The sequence below is a fragment of the Coturnix japonica genome, chromosome 3 (assembly GCF_001577835.2).
Source record: "Coturnix japonica isolate 7356 chromosome 3, Coturnix japonica 2.1, whole genome shotgun sequence".
Classification (NCBI taxonomy): Eukaryota; Metazoa; Chordata; class Aves; order Galliformes; family Phasianidae; genus Coturnix; species Coturnix japonica.
Window position 1 is genome coordinate 46,527,768 of NC_029518.1, and position 18,240 is coordinate 46,546,007.

An 18,240-nucleotide genomic window follows, 5' to 3' on the forward strand; every position below is an offset into this window, starting at 1 on the left:
GGCTGTGAGATATTTTGTTGGGGTTTTTTTGTTCCTTCTACCCACAAAGTAAGCTTGTACAAAACTAGTAGGTTTATCAAACAATTAAAAGGCTAAAATCCACTGTCTGCACACAGGATAGTAGCATACAGTTTAACAGTGTATGCTTTTGCCTCTCTCCCTCCCAGCATTTTTCAGCCCTGCTCTACCTATCAGCCTGTTAGATGGTTGTTATAGATGGCGTTCTGGTAATGCCATCTAATGGAGTTTCTCTGCTCCACTCACTCCCTGGCTACTAATAGTGTAACTCATCTTTTTTAAAATATAATGACCTTTTTTTTAAAAAAAAAATTAAAAAAAAATAAAAAGGCACAGATTATACGTTTCATTCCACCTAACTTTAGAACTAGGGATATCTGTAGCATAATTCATCTCATCCTAAAGTAGAGATCTAAAATAGGTCAGATGAATCATACCCTGGAAATGGCCTTGAAAAGATCACTGATTATAAAAAGAATCTAGATGATTAGGCTTGTAACTGTTGCAGGTGTTTGGAATTAAGGGAGATGAATCTCCTGAATTCTGTAGAGACTGCATTAATACACCTTGTGCAAATTGCACAGAATACCAGATCATTTTAGATTTTAGAGGTTGCTTTTGCTTTGAACTTGATTTCTAGTGTCAGTCAGGACTCCATATGACAATCGATAATTCCCACTGTTTATAAGCATCTGTTTGTTCTCATTTCTTTGGGATTTTTGGCAATGGTATGAATACAGAATGGGTGAAAGGATGCATTTTGCAAAATATCTGTTAGCCCACAATTAAAACAACCATTAAAAGGCAGACAATTGGGCTGAATGTATCATATCAGTAAAGAGATTTTAATAATAAAGCAACTGAGGGTAAATTAGTATCGAGTCCAACTACTGCCTTTCTGTGAGAAAGTGATTACCAGTTAATTAAGAGGATTAAAGCTAAATGAAAACTGTTTCTGAAGGATGACTTACACCACTGGGCTCTAATGACAATTTTGAAATACCATCACACAAAAAGAGAGTCATACCAGTAGAGATGGATTACTAATCTGGGATATCAGTACCTCGAACCTGAACTGTGTATTCTAACAGAACAGATGGTTTTAGAGACTGAGAGACAAAGGAAGAGATAAAGAATTGTCAACTTCCAGAGTCTAATAAATGTACAATTCAGAAAAGCAAAGAGGGTTAGAAACTTCAGTACTCTGAAGAAACAATAAAGTATATTAGGCACATCCCAGGATGGAACAGCTAGGCTAAAAAGTAGCTAAGGTGCTAGTGCATAAGAAGAAAAGTACTGTACTTTTCATAGCTGTTAGGTTTTAAGCAAATGGAATCGTGGTGGTCTGGTGTTACATACTGATTAGACAGACACTAGAAAAATTTCATTTGATTAGCTTCTGCCATGCAGGGACCTAGCCACAAGTCCACAGCAAAAGGCAGGAAGTTGTACAATTTAGTGTTCCGTATGAAATTTCATGCAGTCAAAAATATTTGTTTTTTATGTTGTTTTTTTTTCTCCCCTTAGTTGTCTGGATTTCTTGAGCTTTTAGTAGAATATTTTAGAAAATGCCTGATTGACATTTTTGGAATCCTCATGGAATATGAAGTGGGAGATCCAGGTCACAAAGCACTTGATCACAAATCAGCCAAGAAAGATGATAGCCAGTCCTTGGCAGAGGATACTGGAAAAGAGGAGAGTGACGAATGTATTGACTGTTTCGATGAAGAGGAGGAGGAGGGGGAGGATGAAAACGTAGAAGGAGAAGAAAAGAGCATTGTTTTTTCCACTCCTGGTGCCATTGCTGATCCAAGTGAAAGGCCAAAACAAGCCAGTAAATTTGACAAGCTGCCAATAAAGATTGTAAAGAAAAATAATCTATTTGTTGTTGACCGATCTGACAAACTTGGACGCGTTCAGGAATTTGATAGTGGACTTCTCCACTGGCAGCTTGGTGGTGGCGACACAACTGAGCATATCCAGACTCACTTTGAAAGCAAGATGGAGATTCCTCCGCGCAGGAAAGCCCCTCCTCCCTCAAACTCTCCAAGCAAAAAGAAAGACCTCGAGGGGAAAGGTGAATCTGAGGAACAACAAGAAAAAAGTATAACAGCAACCATTGATGATGTCCTCTCAGCTCGGCCGGGAGCATTGCCTGAAGACTCAAACTCTGGTTCCCAAACAGAGAGCAGTAAATTTCCCTTTGGGATCCATCAAGCCAAAAGCCACCGGAATATTAAACTGCTAGAGGATGAGCCAAGGAGCCGGGATGAGACTCCTCTATGCACCATAACTCACTGGCAAGACTCCTTGGCCAAACGCTGCATCTGTGTGTCAAATATCGTCCGTAGCTTGTCTTTTGTGCCTGGCAACGACACTGAAATGTCCAAACATCCAGGCTTGGTGCTGATCCTGGGAAAGCTGATCCTTCTTCACCATGAGCATCCAGAAAGAAAGCGAGCGCCGCAGACTTATGAGAAGGACGAAGAGGAGGACAAAGGAGTGGCCTGCAGCAAGGATGAGTGGTGGTGGGACTGCCTCGAAGTCTTGAGGGATAATACATTGGTCACATTAGCCAACATTTCTGGGCAGCTAGACTTGTCTGCTTACACAGAAAGCATCTGTTTGCCAATTTTGGATGGCTTGCTGCACTGGATGGTGTGCCCATCTGCAGAGGCACAGGATCCTTTTCCAACCGTGGGGCCCAACTCAGTTCTTTCGCCTCAGAGACTTGTGCTGGAGACCCTGTGTAAGCTCAGTATCCAGGACAATAATGTGGACCTTATCTTGGCCACCCCCCCATTCAGTCGTCAGGAGAAACTCTACGCTACTTTAGTTAGGTACGTTGGAGACCGCAAAAACCCGGTCTGCCGAGAAATGTCCATGGCGCTCTTATCGAACCTTGCCCAGGGGGACACATTAGCAGCAAGGGCAATAGCTGTGCAGAAGGGAAGCATCGGAAACTTGATAAGCTTCCTGGAGGATGGGGTCACTATGGCCCAGTACCAGCAGAGCCAGCATAACCTCATGCACATGCAGCCTCCGCCTCTGGAGCCGCCTAGCGTAGACATGATGTGCAGGGCAGCCAAGGCCTTGCTGGCCATGGCTAGAGTGGACGAGAACCGCTCAGAGTTCCTTTTGCACGAGGGTCGTTTGCTGGATATCTCAATATCTGCTGTCCTGAACTCTCTGGTCGCATCTGTCATCTGTGATGTACTTTTTCAGATCGGGCAGTTATGACATAAGTGAGAAGCCAAGCATGTGTGAGTGGAGATTAGAGGGTCACATATAACTGGCTGTTTTCTGTTCTTGTTTATCCAACGTAGGAAGAAGGTTAAAAAAAAAAAAGAAAAAAAGAAAAAAAAAAGAAAAAAAAAGATTCTTTGCTCCTCTGCCCCATTCACTATTTACCAATTGGAAATTAAAGAAATTATTAATTTGAACAGTTACGAAATTAATATTTGCTGTCTATGTGTATAAGTACATCCTTTTATTTTATTTTATTTTTTTTTAACCAAAGTTGCTGTCTAGTAAGTTCAAAGGTCACACTTTTGTTTTTTTTCCATAGATTATCCTTTTTGATGTTCTTTTCCATGTTTGTATTGCATCTTTTTTGGGAAGCGATCTAGTGACTTTTAAAAGAAACAGAAATGTTACGGCAACCCATTGTACGATGGAAAGAATCTCACCGCTTTGAAACAGAAAGGTGGAAAGTAACCAACGTACCAAGTTCCTGTGTGTTTTATTTTTTCAAATAAGGAGAAAAAAAACAAAAAAAAAAAAATTAAAAAAAAAAACCTTGTATACCATGACCCAAAGCTCTGTGCAATAGAAGATTCTAGTGATGTAGGTGTAGGGGATCAAGGAGGGCGTCAGTCAGTAGTCAGAATACAAAACGATGCCGGTTTCTCCTTGGGAGAAATGGTAACATTAGGCTAGGAGCAAAACAAAACAAAAAACTGAAGTGGAAAGATTTTGAAACAAAAACCTAACGACAAACATCAATTGCTTCCTCACCACCAGAACTGTCTTGTCTACATCTGGTGTTTTTTTTTTTTGACCTTCCACAACGACGACAGTTCTTCACGATTCCTTTGATCATTTTTTAAGATATTTTTTTATTGCCTGAGGGCCGTGATGTATATAGAAGTTGTACATTAAACATACCCTCTTTTTTTTTTTTTTTTTTTTTTTTTTAAGTACAAAGTTTTTAGTTTCTTTTTTTTCATGACGTGGTATCTACAAAGTGATGGTAGAATTATTTTTTTTTCTTTCATTTGGGCCATATCTCCAACAAAAGTAATTTAAAAAAGGAAAAAAAAAAAAAAAAGAAAAAAAAAAAAAGAAAAACCCAACACAGAAAATCAACAACTGAGGGTAATGTACAAGTTTCTGTATGTATAAAGTCATGCTCTATTTCGGGAGAGCAGCCGATCACAATTTGCTTTATAAATCAAGGTGTGGAAATGGTTACGTATGGATTGATTTAAGAAAATGGTTACCAGTCTACAGACAAAAAAAAACATATACAGGAAAAAAAAAAAAAAAAAAAAAAAAAAGGAAGAAACACAACTTCAAAGATTTTTCAGTGACAAGAATCTGCATTTGTATTTCAAGATAATGTAGTTAAAAAAGAGAAAACTTGATGTAAATTCCTCCTTTTCCTCTGGCTTAATGAATATCATTTATTCAGTATGAAATCTTTATACTATATGTTCCACGTGTTAAGAATAAATGTACATTAAATCTTGTTAAGCACTGTGATGGGTGTTCTTGAATAATGTTCTAGTTGCAATGTGGGATATCGGAAAGCAAACTGATTACAAGAAAGAGCAGCGATGATTATTCTCTTTCCCCTACTTTATTATTATGACCTTCAGAAATATTACTCTGTTGTTCAAGTATTGCAGCGACTCGATCTCCTTTTAGAAGAACCTTCTCACAGCACAGAGAAGTGTTTTTAATTATTATTTATAGAACCACGGAGCCTCAAAGGGGAAGACATGGCTGGCAAATGATAGTTCTGACTATGCAGATATCCAGTCTCAGTGCTGTGTCTGGGGGTGGGCTGAAGGTGGACGTTAGATAAAGTAACGGAAGGTTTTGTTAAAGCAATAACCAACTTGAAGAAACTGATCTGTATTCACTACCTGTAATTCTCTCTGTTGGTTAAAGGTGCAAATACCCCCGTGATGTGGGTATTTAGAATAAACACCCACCCGCTTCTCCGCACTGTATGTGTCATTGCATACTTACATGGCCTCTCATCCTGGGATTTCCCCGTTAAAGTGGATCAGGCTTTAAGAGAGAACATCCATCGCTGTAATTGGTGGGAGACGGCCATTGCAGTTTCAGGAGCTATCTGGTTTCACGTACATCCACTCTCACCTGGTGATACCTTGTTGCTGAATGCTGTTCAAGCACTAATTTTTGCTGTTTCACCCTGGATCATTGACTTTGTCAGCGTGACCATAAAAAGCTAATAATAATCAATTTCCCTGGAATTACCACATAATTACGCTGTTAGTGGACATCCTCCTCCCCTCTCCAATTGCAATGCAGAGGTGCTTGAAAATTACAACCCCCAGTGGCACGCTGCCCATCCTGTTCATATGGATTGCTGTAACATTCATGTATATACAAGAGTTTCCGAGACAGCTGAAGTACACAGTTATCAGGCAAGATTGAAACGTGACTCCCTGGTGTCACGAGAAGTGATTCTGCTTTCTAGCATTCCTTACTCAGAAATCTCTCCCCTCCCACACCACTGCTGCAGCAATCTTTCTTCCCTTGCATAACAATGTACCCAGAAATACATGGCAAATTACAACTCGCTTGTATCTCTTCATCGCAGAAGGAGTCATGTTTCAGGGATGATTTTTACTGCTTAATATGAGGCAGTGTAGAAGTAGTATCCCATACTAAGCCTGTTTCTTACTAACATTTTACTGCTTGATAGTACCCCATGGATACAGGAAAGCTGTTGGATAAACCCTCTGCAGGGCTGTACTCACATCTCTCTTCTCAAGGACATCTCGTGCCTCCTCTTCTGCATTCAGACCAAGAGTCCTCCAGGGGAAGGTACACCTGTGGCAAAGCACTGAGCTGTCACAGCCAGAGCCTCGGTGGTATTCAGAGCTGCTCTGAGCACAGTTTAACAGTGTGGTGGGAAAGAATAAAAAGACACCATCCAGCCGCATGATGTCCACGTGTATGTAACTGCTGCCGCTTTTCCAGGTGGACCAAGTAATAGAACTAGCTGGGGAACTGGAAACGCTGAGAGGAAGGGGTTACTAACACAGACACTGCCTGAAAGTGGCTTATAATAGAAACAGTAAATTATCAAAATTGCTGGTTAATATTACAATGCATTTGTCAGAAGAAAGGTGAAGCGTGAGAACTCTGGTCCACTCTGTTGTCTGTGTGTGTTTTTACCTTTCCCACTAATCTTTTCTCAAGCCTTTGGAGAAGACCTGCTCATGGAACTTGTGAACTTAACTGTGTTCTGGCTGAAACCTGAGCAGGTTAGAGCTCCTGTTGGTACTGCTCCTGCAAGAGGGATTTAGTGTTTTCAGCTTTAAAAAATCTATACGTTTGTGCTGGTGCAATCATTGGCTATGTACAGTGAAACTCAGAAGTCTGAGAATGAATGACAGGGTGCAGTATTTGAAATTGTAAACCCACAATGAGTAATGGAGGGGAAATGGACCTGTTAGTATTTTAGGCAATAGTCAGTGTTTAACTGTATCAATCAGCTACCTGTTGCTGGGCATGATCAAGCAACTGATTGCTTATAGATTAAAACAGCAGCAACGAGATACATGGAACCCCTGTATCTTTCTGACCTTTAGTATTGCATTGGGAACTAAGAGATGACTGTCCCTTTTGGCAGGAAAACAGGTTTTTGTTTAGCAGAGGTCTGGTTGATGGATAGACTTGTTGATCTGGAAGGTTTTTTTCCCAACCTAAATGATTCTATGATTCTGCAATTCCCTACAATATCCTCAAAAAATAAGTAAATAAATAAAAACATGCTCAGAAACACCATGTTTTGAACTACCCAAAAGGAAGGATGCAGGAGAAAAATTGATCCACATTTAAAAGCCATTATTGTAACCTTTTGTCACTGTGCTTTACTCAGCTATGTAATTCTGAAGCTGCTGCTCATTGTTAATTGGTACCAAAGAAGAGACTGCCCAGTGTGTCCTCCTTCTTCAATGTAAAAGAGGAGGAGCCGTAGATGTCTGTAGTGCCAATGTCTGAGGCAGCATGGAGTTGAACTGGAAGTCAGTGCTAAAGTGAGGTGGCACACAGGGAGCCTGGTCAGCCTTACAATGAGCTGTACTGCATGCTGGTTTATTTGCAAGTAGTAGTATTGGTGTATTTGGAGAACCAGTGCACGCCTGCTGCCTAAGTGCCATAATAGCACTATTACAATCACAGAATTCAGTTTGTATTTTAAATGGGAGATCCATCTCAAATTTTGAAAGAAGAATTCTCCAGGGAGAGGCAGTGACTTCTATTCTTATCACCACCAACATGGTGCTACCATACATGGGGAAACCACACACAGCTGCACACAGCAGTCCCCACTCCAAGCAGTTTGTGTTCCAAAGTCATGAATATAAGAAACTGCAGGTAGAGATATGGGGGAAAATGGGGAAAAAACAAAAGCAACAGTGAACTTAAAATATGGGAATCACATACAGAGTGAAATTACAAAGATCTGGAATTAAAGTCCCATACCGCCTGTGAGGTTTGCTTTCCCTGGATAATTTGTGACATTTCTGGGGGCTCCCCAACTTCCTTTTCCTCATCATGAAATCTAACACTTCCCATGCCCAATTGCTTTCCTCCTATCCATCACAAGGATATTTTTAAGGATGGTTGTATCTGAAGGGAGAGAGGAAGAGGAGGGAGGACGTGGCCATTTGGAGAAAAGGAGGTGGAGTACGAAAACCAAGCTGAAGGAAGAGCATCGCTGTGTCCCAGCTGCATTGCTCAGTTTTCACATTTGGGTCATTCCAAAGAAACAAATAAACCGAGCTAGAGGAATTGGGCATTTCATTGGCAGTTGGTATAAAGAAAAACAAAGTAAAAAGAGATTTTAAATGGCAGAAGGAGAAGGGAAAGGGAACCAGAAGGAAAATAGAAGTCTCCCCAGGCTGTTAAATTTAACTTTTCTTTAATTACATTTCCATCTAACTTTCAATTACATTTAATTTTCAAATCCCTAGGAGTGCAGGAATGGGGAAGGATTAATACTGACTTTGTTGTTGGATTCACATTCACGTGTTTGTTTGTGCACCGTCAGAAAAGTGTTTTCAAAGTTTGTCCTTCCTTTCTGTAACTGTGGCTGCAGACATTTTGGACTGCATATGAGATTTAACCAGCTCCATGTCTGAGTGGGTCGGTTTCTGCTTCCAGCTATTTATTGTAACAGACGTCTGGAATGTATTTCATTTCAGCACTGTTGTACAGTGTAAAAACTGTGGGTTTTTACTTCACATTGTTTTTTCAACTGACCTAAACTAATGAGATGAAGAGGGAAGATCTTCACCAAATGCCTTCAGCAGAGCTATAACATCTTGCCCTGCATTTGTTAATGTATTCAGTCTGTCATTATTTCTAGTATATATTGCATCTCCATTAATTAAGGATAGTTATTTACATTGAAAGGTGATGGGGTGGAATTGCCTTGCTGGCAGAGCGAATCCCAAATGGCTCAGGCATCTCCGCAATGTTTATCCATGTCTGAAAAGAGACTCCTGAAGGACAAACATTCTGACTTCTGCTCCACTGCAGAGTATTTTAAGAAGGCCAGTCTATATATAATCATGCCAGGACAAAGAGAAAGGTCCCTTCGAACCCGCACGAAACTATGAAACTATGAAACTATGAAAGAGAGATTATCTAACACAGAAAACTGATGGACATGATAGAAAATGCTTACTCCACGATGCAGCTCTACTCCACTTGCAGCAAATTGCTTCTCAGTTTTATGCACATATTTGCAACGGAGAAGAACAAAGAAAAATAACTGAATCTAGTACCTTTTTGTTCTTTATAACACAGAACTGTGAAGTCAACTACTAAATCTCTCTTTGTCTAAGACAGTTTGCAAAGAAACAGCGTTCCATTGGTTTATCACCACTACTAAAGTTTACAGTGAATTCTTCACCAAGGATTCCTTTAGGTTTTTGGTTTTCATATGAAACACAAAGTGCCGTAAGGAAGAAACAGTGAGCAAGAAGTATCAAGACTGGCGTACAGCAAGGCTTCTTCAGCAGAACTGGCTTTATACCTTGTGCATGCTGCTAAGGAAGATTGAGTTGGGTTAACAACCCATTTGTTATTGATATCTTGTAGCCATCCACAAAAGTCTACATATTGCAATCCGAGTGCTTTGTATAGTCATGCATATTTCACTGGCACATCTAACTGAGCACTGCAGGAGTAGTGCTTCCTTTTCATTCCTTTTCTTGCCTAACATTTACTCCCTAAGTCACTCATGTAGCTTTCTTTCCCTTCCCCTGTGCATTAGTGTCAAATGCTGCTCTTTTAAGTAACTGAATTGCCTGGAGTTTGTCTGTTATTGATACCTTTTGGTATACAGAAGGATTTGCTCATTGTGCTGGATGTTATAACCAGTTCTTGAGACAGCAGCATCTCCTGCGGGTTCTAACCCTGCAGGAAAAAAGTGACTACAGTCATTCCCCAGCACTAGCAGTGTGAAGGTGGTTGAGATCTGTCAAGGAGAGATAAAGAAGCAGCATCTTTATCATACATCTTCCACTCCTACACCGCTTCAAAAGATGGGTGTGTTACTTATTTGCAGTGAGCAGGAATAACCCCAACCTTTCCAGTCAGAAATTATACTCTCCTCAGCCTTTCTGTTGTACAGGGTCTTCTAAGTAAATAGCTTTCTTTGAATTTCCATAAAACTGCCAGTTTAAAAGCACTTAAGTGCTTGACCGTTGTACGCCATGGAAATAACATTATGGTTCCTGTGTCAACTCTGCCACGGCTTGCTCTGTGCCCCATGTGGCAAATCCATATCTATCAGCCCGGCATATTCCTGCCTTTCTCCATGTGCATTCCTTGCCTGGACAAAGCAGCCCACGGAGCAAGGCACCAACTGATGGGCTGTCAGTGGAGAGAGATTTTCTGTGTGGAGCATGAAGAGGAAAATATACCCGTATGTAAAACATACACAAAGATCAAATCCATTAAATACTTTCATTTATACTGAAAACTGTAAAGTCCAAATATGCCCTGAGCCACTGTGCTCATTTCTACCAGTAGGAGAGACAGTCCATAGTAAGGCACAAGCGTTGCTGGTGGCATCATTTTGCCTTGACAGAGGCCACAACTAGAGGCACAGCCCAAATGGCTGGAATCAGATTTAGCATTCCCAGCCACATGATATGCCACTCACCCCCTATAGAAGCCAGGGAAGGTATGCTGGCCTACACAAGCAACAGAGCTTACCCTGTGTGTGGAGTTGGGAAACATCTGTTTGCTCATACTGGGCCCCCACCCGCATGATTTGCTTCACTCTACAGGAGAGGCTGGTGATGCCTTGCAGTAACTGCAAATAGAGCACAGGTGCTTACACTGAAGGTGTTCTCCTGTGTCCTGCTTTCCTTGGTCTGCAGTTAGAACCTTTCTTTTTATGAGGCCAACCACTGTGGTACATTCTGGCCCCAGTCCTGAAATAAATCTCTGAGTGTATAACTTTCCCTACCTTTGAACCCCAGAAGTTACACAGCATAATGGAATTGAGCATTACATTTATTTACATAGAAATAGCAGGCATTTTCTTCCATAAGCTTGTTTTCTCCAACTGCAGTCAGAATGGTCTCCTGGCTGAGACCGTATCTGAGTGAGAGGGTTGCTGTCCCCACCCCACTCCTGCAAACAAGACAGCTGCTGCTCGTGGTGCTGTTTCTAAACCCAGTTAGGGCAGATTGAGTTAAGTGCTTGATGCATTCAGGTGTTGGGTTTGCTTGTTTTTGTCACTCAGGACATTTTGACAGCTGCCATGACCGTACACTCAGAAAGTTGCTCTCAGGGCTGGCAGCAGGGGCAGCTGTGTGGCACCAGGGCAGCGTGTGACCTGAAGGACTCTCTCTGGGGAGCCCCAGTGATGCACAGTGTGCATTTTCCCCTTAAGACTATGGTCAATAATTCATATTCATAATTCAATTATCATAAGCTTAAATTCATTGTTTGAAATAGTACTTGGGTTTAATGCTATTTCAATACATCTTTGTTATTTGAAATCAATTCATAAAACTCTTTACATCTACTACTTACATTAGCCTTAATTCGAAGTCTTAGCTGAATCAATATTTAGTAGGTTTCAGCAGTCTGTCCAAGTCTATTTGCATAGGGAAAATATTGCTTGCACCACTGTGTTTGAGGCACGAGCACCAGCAGAGCCTCTGAGGTCTACCAGGACAGGGGTGACAGACCCCAGGTTATCCATTGTGCCGCTGCTGGGCTCTGCCAGCACACACACCCCCACAACACACCTCCTAGCTGCTTATTGTACAGCTCTGATCCACCTTTTTAATCAAATTTCAGCCCTGAAAAGTCAATACTATTTTATTTTATGCAGAACAGAATCAAGTTAAGGGGAATGTTTGTTCACAGCAGCTCATAATGGGGAGGCAAGTATAAAAACATACATATATCTTGGAGTGATTTTTTTTTCCTATCACAGGAGACCTCTGTTTATGACCAAAGCTTTTTTCATTAGTCTTTGTGAACCCTGCAATTAGCACACTATGTCAAACTTTAGCACATAGAAGATCAGTTTGTTCTAATTTTTAAGAATTCCTTTATGTCATAAATGAAAGAAGTATGAGTCTTTGACTGAAAGAACCACTTAAGAACCATCCTGAAACCATTACAACTGGAAGTCTTACCTCATGTTTGTGAGTGTCTGATATTACATAATGCTTTACAGTCTTTTCAGTGCATGATGATACATTCTAGACACTCCTTTTCATTCTCATGGACTCATATGTTGACAGAAACATCTCCTGTAGTTCCAGAGCTCTTTGGCTGATAAGGGAAAAGCAACAGGTAACATTCATTGTGCTATACCTAAGATCAAACAGTGATTTTGCCATAGTAAATTATGGAGAACATAAACAGCACAAGCTGTCATTCCTAATTAGCTGTTAGGCAGGGGCATTTACTACAGTCAGTATCAGCATTATCACCTGTAGCAGAAAGGTGAAGTCACGGCCTGAAACAGTGATTGAGCACCTGGTGGAAAGGCAGGACCAGCCCAGTGGAGCTCAGGTGCATGCAATACCTCTGAGTGATCAGATGGGATAAAGCCAGGATCCACCCCTTTCCAGACACCATTTAAGAGCTGGCAGTGGAGGCTAGCATGTCTCTCTGTGGTTCTTTATGTAGTTGAGGCCTTCTGATGGTAAGTAGCTGTTTTCTTTTGATTCTCTGTTAATTGCTTTTGTATTTGAGCATGTTATTCTTTGCTGTAGCCTGGGTTCTTGCAGCTCTGCGGTTATTGCTGTGTTTTCCTTTGTGTAATGGACCTGAAGGTAAGTTGAAGTTTAAGAATAAATTACTTTATTGTGTTTACATTATTTTTAATGCTTTTTTCCTATTTCAATGCTGTTTTGAAAGTTGATTAGCAATGACTACTTCACCCTTTAACTGTATGGTTACAAGCAAAGTGTTGTGTTTTGGTATTCCTATGGTGCAAGGCATTGGGTGATCTCAGGATAAGATATCAAGTAAATCTTTATTTTTACTTTGTTTACTAAAAATAAAATGATACATCTGCAGCAACATTTACCATCTATAATAGTAAAAATATATAAAAACCAGCTGGAATAATAAGCATCTTTATAATTATTCTCAGGTCTAGGAATAGGTGGAAAAAGTAGGCTGGCTGCTTTCTGTCTAAATGCTCTCCTCAGCGACTTAATCTGGGAGAGCATGAACAGGCACTGATCAGCCTTCACATACCATGTGGAGACTCTGCAGAACTGGATGCTTTTGGCCTTAGGGCTCTGTATGTACTGGTCGTCCATATTACACTGTTAGTGGGCAGTCAATAGGTTTATAGTGCTCTGAGCTCCTCTCTTCCCTTCTTCAGCCTGAAGAAAGGTTGATAAGAGTCTAAAGGATTCCTCGGGTACATGCCAGGCTGTGGCCTGCTGACTATTCATGGATGTGCCTGTGTGTGCTTGTACAGTACTACTGTCACTGTTCAATTAAATGTGCTAACTGAAAGCAGCCTGGCATGGCGCTCACCCTGGAGGCCATGGGTTCTTTGGACTGGAGTGAGATAATGCATCTGTCATGTTAAGGGAACCTTCTGTATTTCATCAGTTTCTCATGAAGAAAGAGAAGGCTGAATCTAACAAACCTGAGCTGAGCAACACTTGGCAGAAATGCTGACCAAGCTTCTAGCACAGAGATTTTGATAACGGAGGTTTTTATAACAACAAGAAAAAATGGTCTGATTTTTACTTTCTCATATTCTAGAGTGTTTTCAAATTCTGAAGCAAGTCTTAGTCAAGGTAGAAAACTGCTGTACTAAGGTAGAGGTTGCAAAGCTTTCTAAGATCTCTGCTTTCAGTACTACCGGAAGAATGATAACTACTATTTTGAGTGAAGGAAAAGCAAATGAACTTTGCAATGGTCTGAATAGAATGTGCTATTGGCAAGGCATTGTTATTTTTCTAGGAGGTTCCCATCAGCTGTGTGCAGAGCAGCAGGTAATCAGCTGTCCTTCTGCTTCACCTGGAGCAGTGTTGGGGGTTCAGAGCTTCACAGCCCTTTGCTGGCAGAGACCCTCTGTCTCATTGGCACAGTAACTCAGGTCTTGCCTGCCACGTGTTTCAGTCTTGCTTACATACGGCTGCAAAATTAATCAGTAGCCAATGACTGCACTGGAGTAATGCTAGAATATGCAGTATGCCATTTCAGAGCTGCTGCCCTTTAGGTAGGGCCTTAGGGACTCACCCTCACTATCACTGCTTACATGGAGACCAGTGCACACACACCTCCATGCTGGGCTGGGAGCTGTGGGAAGGCAGCTACGTGCAGACCAAAAAGTAATGCTGCGGTAGGTTGGGGCGGACTTGGCTGGCAATGGGTGCATTCTACAGCCATGTATCTGTGGGCTGAATTCAGGCTTATTTTGAAATTCAGTATTTATTTTAAGTACTTAATGAATTCAACTAATATGCAAAAATGTTAAATAAATATTCTTGGCACTTGTGTTCCATCCTCCTGCCCACAGGTGGTTGCTGTGGCCTCTAAGCGCCTTTAGTCATCCTGGCTTTAGGAAGTATTTCCCCATTTGTGTCACTTTCAAATGCATGATGTGGCATAATAGAACAGCCAAGTCATGTCTGTTTTGTTGTTTTGGTTTGGTTTTTTTTTACTGTTTTGGACTTGTTCTTCAAGCAGGCTTTTTTAGAGTGCATTGAAAGCACTTGTTTCTGCCTTCTTACTTCTGGCTCATTGTCATTGAAATTCAAACGCATTCTTCATTTGATAGCATGCTTACATACAAAATGGTAGCACAATGAAGGGGAAAAACCTCTTTGAACCTCCTCCAAGAGGTGAGAACTTGTAATTATTGTTGCTTTCATTTTGGAAAAAAGTCTCAAAAAAGAATGTAAAAGGAGACACTAAATCCAAAAGACTTATTTTTTCTTACAGCATAGGAATAGGTTTTCAAAGTCTTTGTCTTCAGCTAAGCAATACTTGATGTTTGAGTAACTAGAAGTAAAAATAATAAACATTTTGTAGTTCTGATTTTGAAATAGCGTTTCCTTCAACATTGCTTTGAAGTGTGGATAGTCCCATCCCCCATGGCTGCCTCCTCCGCCTGAATCTTTTTCAGATCTCACAGAACGTTCCTCTAATTCCCCAGAGACGCTTTTGGTTCATTGAAGATTCCAGCTAAAGTAAATAAAGATGTTTTAGCTGAGTTTCTGGAATAGCACTATATTAAAACTGTACATGGTTCAGTTTTCCAGTCTTTCGCTGCTCTGTTATTTTAAGCTTCGAAGTTCAGTATACTGAAGACCTATTCATGATTTATAGCTCGACTGAGTATTTCTTTTCCCTTATTTAAGTTCTCGGGCAAATAGAAGAGGCAGATGCTTTAAGCAGTGTGTATACATAGGTAGTACTTGTGAAAGCAACCCCAGGCAAGGTATCCAAGCCTGACCACTATGTTAGCAGTTTTCCCTTCTAGAAAGCCCATCTGGAAGGAGCTGGGCCTTTTAGAAGGTCAGCTGCAGTGAAACAGATGGCAGCTAAAAGGTGTTGTGGAAACCTTTTGTGGAGGTTGAGCCTCAGTATTTATCTACAGATCAAGTCACTTCATGGGAGATATTCTACTAACCTGTAAGTGTGCTTCAGGTTGTGATAGTGAAGAGTCAGTCTGTAGACTAAATGGGAGTTCTTGCATCTGTTTTTCCTGGATTTTCAGAGTTTGTCAACTGTGTGACAACATGGGAATGGGGCACAGAGGAGGGAGAAGGTTATGAGATGTGAACTCCTGTTGTTCAGAAGTGAGGTTCCAATCATAAAGTTCTTGATTCTTGCTAGTAGGGCAGATGCCTGCGTAAAGCCCCATTTGAGTTAATGGGATTCTGTGTCGGTCGATGAACCTGCATTTGTACATCAATATCATGAGATCAGAGTCTGACATTTCTCCTTGGAAAAAGGTACTCTGGGCTATTAAACACCCTCAGCCACCCAGGCCCAATGACCTGTGCTTTCCAGTGCCCATGTGAATACAAGCAAACTGACCTTTATTTGCTGGATTAGAAATGATTTGAAAGAGGGTTTTTTTTATTTAAAAGTGTCAGGTTAAAAAGGCTTTTAAGAGAAGTGTTACAGGAAAGAGCAAATCCATAGAATATTAGCATTACTGATTAGTTTAAGACATCAAGTAGAATAATCCATTATTTTAATTAGTTTTCCAAATTGCTGGCAAAAATAGCAGAGGTGCTGTCTGTGGAGAGGCAAATGCTTCCTTTTAATTGTTTTGCATTTTGCTCTGAACTTTAATGGGTATATTCTTGTAACAGTAAGAACACTGTTTTTATTCCTGCACTTATGTTAAGGAAGTTCGCATGAAAGAACAAGGCACCTGGGAACTCAGCAGAGTTTTGCTTTGACAAATGACCGCATTGACCGTGTTGACAAACACTGGCTGTACTGACAAATGGCCAGAGCACAGCTGTTCTCCTCACCAGCAATGCTGACTCCAGCCATCACTACTGCTACCCACTGACTGCCTGTTGCTGCCCCTTCCCCGCTGCCCCACTGGGGAGGTTTGTGACCTCTCCCTGTCTGCTGCATATTTCAGGTAAAACAAGACAGGAAAAATCATGCTGCATATTTCAACTGCTTACTGATTTTACCCAAACCAATGGGTATCTTACCCTTACAGGCCTCAGGGACCTCCTGGGTTGAATGAGAGAGGAGGCAGAACATGGAAAAGTGAGGGACGGGGAAGTCAAACAGCTTTTTCTTTTTTGTTATAAAAATATATGGTCATAACTATGGAAGTGTCCATATGCAAGGAGCACTTTGCTCGAAAAACAAACAAATGCTGGAATTGCCTGGTGTTGTGCAAAGTAACTGTTATGTGGCTAAGACTGGTCTTGATGTAATTCATCTGTGAAGTTTCCAAATGGCTGCTTTGCGATAAAGCAAATGATGTAGGGAAAAGTCTTTTGGTATATATTTGTGCATTCATGTATTCACCAAATGAAAGCCAGCTATTCCATGGATTGTCTCAGTTTAAGTTTAGTGGTGTAGTTTTAAGGTTTGGTTTTTAGACTCTCAAAAATTACATATTTTCATCAGTAAATGGCTCTCATGTTATGTAAGTGTTGGTTTGAATGTAGATGTTACCCTGTGGATTTCAGAAAGATGGGGAGTAGAGAGAAGAGAGGGAGAAAAAAATTGCTGTCTGGGGGAAGCAGATTTAAGATACTGAGGATGGCACACAGCTAATATAGAAGGAGATAGAGAAGTGAAAGTATGCATGAGAGGGAAGCTTGTTTAACATTGATCCTGTTGATTCTCCCCTGTATTTAATCTGAGGAGCACTGGCTTTTTCCTGTTCTGTTTAGTGCAAGGTCAGTGATTACTAAAGCACTGTGAAGCTTTTGCTTGGTTGCCATCTCCCTCCCATCTTCTACACTCTGAACTCTGGTCTGCTTAGGTCTCCTGCCAACCCTGTTCGTCCATTTCATGCTTTTGTGCCTATAGGTGATTTCAGTCCCTCACAGATAGCATGCAGACAGTAAAATTTCTCTTCCCATTTTTGCTTACTTCGTTTGGGCCTTCTGACAATGCTTTGAAACTAATAGTAGCAGTATAGATCATTATAAATCCTGAAAACAAAGCATGTCAGAAATTAAATCAATGCAAATAGTCTTTCTGTGGGAATAACTCTCCTCACCCCAAAGCAATTTTCAGCTTTTCTTTCTATTTATCGATCTCTTCCTTACACCATTAATTTGCAGTGTCATAATGTCCTGTTATTCTCATGCTGTGTTTTTGACCTGATTTAGGATAGTATTCTGAGACTGTGAATACAGATAACAGGATCTATACACGTGCATATCGTACTGGGATATGATACCAAAGAATGGGACTTATTCCTGAAGCTGCTTGCTGTGGTGTGTAACAGATTGATAAATCTTGCTTCATTTCTTTTAAGCCTTGTCAGTATTGAGGTTTTCAATGCTACAATTACTTCAGTGCAGTGTGAATTTCCCTCACGTTCTGGGCCCTGTATGATCAAAGGGTAAATATCCACATCTTATTGCTGGACAGCAAAATACCATGCACATCTTGGGCAGGTTTAAATAGTAAGTGGCAGCCTTTCCTGTTTCTTTTTCTTTTTTTTTTTTTCACAAGCTGTAACTGACCTGCATCTATAGGCACATGTATCTTCCAATCTGTTCTACCCTTGTGGTGACAAAAGTGCTTATCTTTTTCCTTGCATGTTATCAATGTTAGTGAACCAAATACTTAAAAATGTAAGCATGTTTCTAAGCATATATAGCATATCATTACTCTGAAAATGATTTCACAGAACATTCATAATGTGTGGTATCACAAAAGCTCCACTGAGATAGTGTTAGAGAGGTTTTGCATTGCATCAATTTGAGGAGGAATGGGAGTCAAAGGAATGGA

At 40.8% G+C, this 18,240-nt stretch overlaps 1 protein-coding gene across 9 annotated transcripts in view; it reads left to right on the forward strand.

Moving 5' to 3' along the window:
- Positions 1–4,768, forward strand: part of ARID1B (AT-rich interaction domain 1B) — a 310,448-nt gene extending 305,680 nt beyond the window's left edge. For 6 of the 9 annotated variants that reach the window (XM_015858267.2, XM_015858262.2, XM_015858265.2 and 3 more), the window contains one exon: positions 1,546–4,768. In XM_015858267.2, coding sequence (XP_015713753.1) covers positions 1,546–3,258 — 1,713 coding nt within the window. In that variant the 3' untranslated portion in view covers positions 3,259–4,768. The remainder of the gene's footprint in view (positions 1–1,545) is intronic. The other 3 variants (XM_015858269.2, XM_032443856.1, XM_015858268.2) reach the window with 1 other exon arrangement.
- Positions 4,769–18,240: the final 13,472 nt, after the last annotated feature.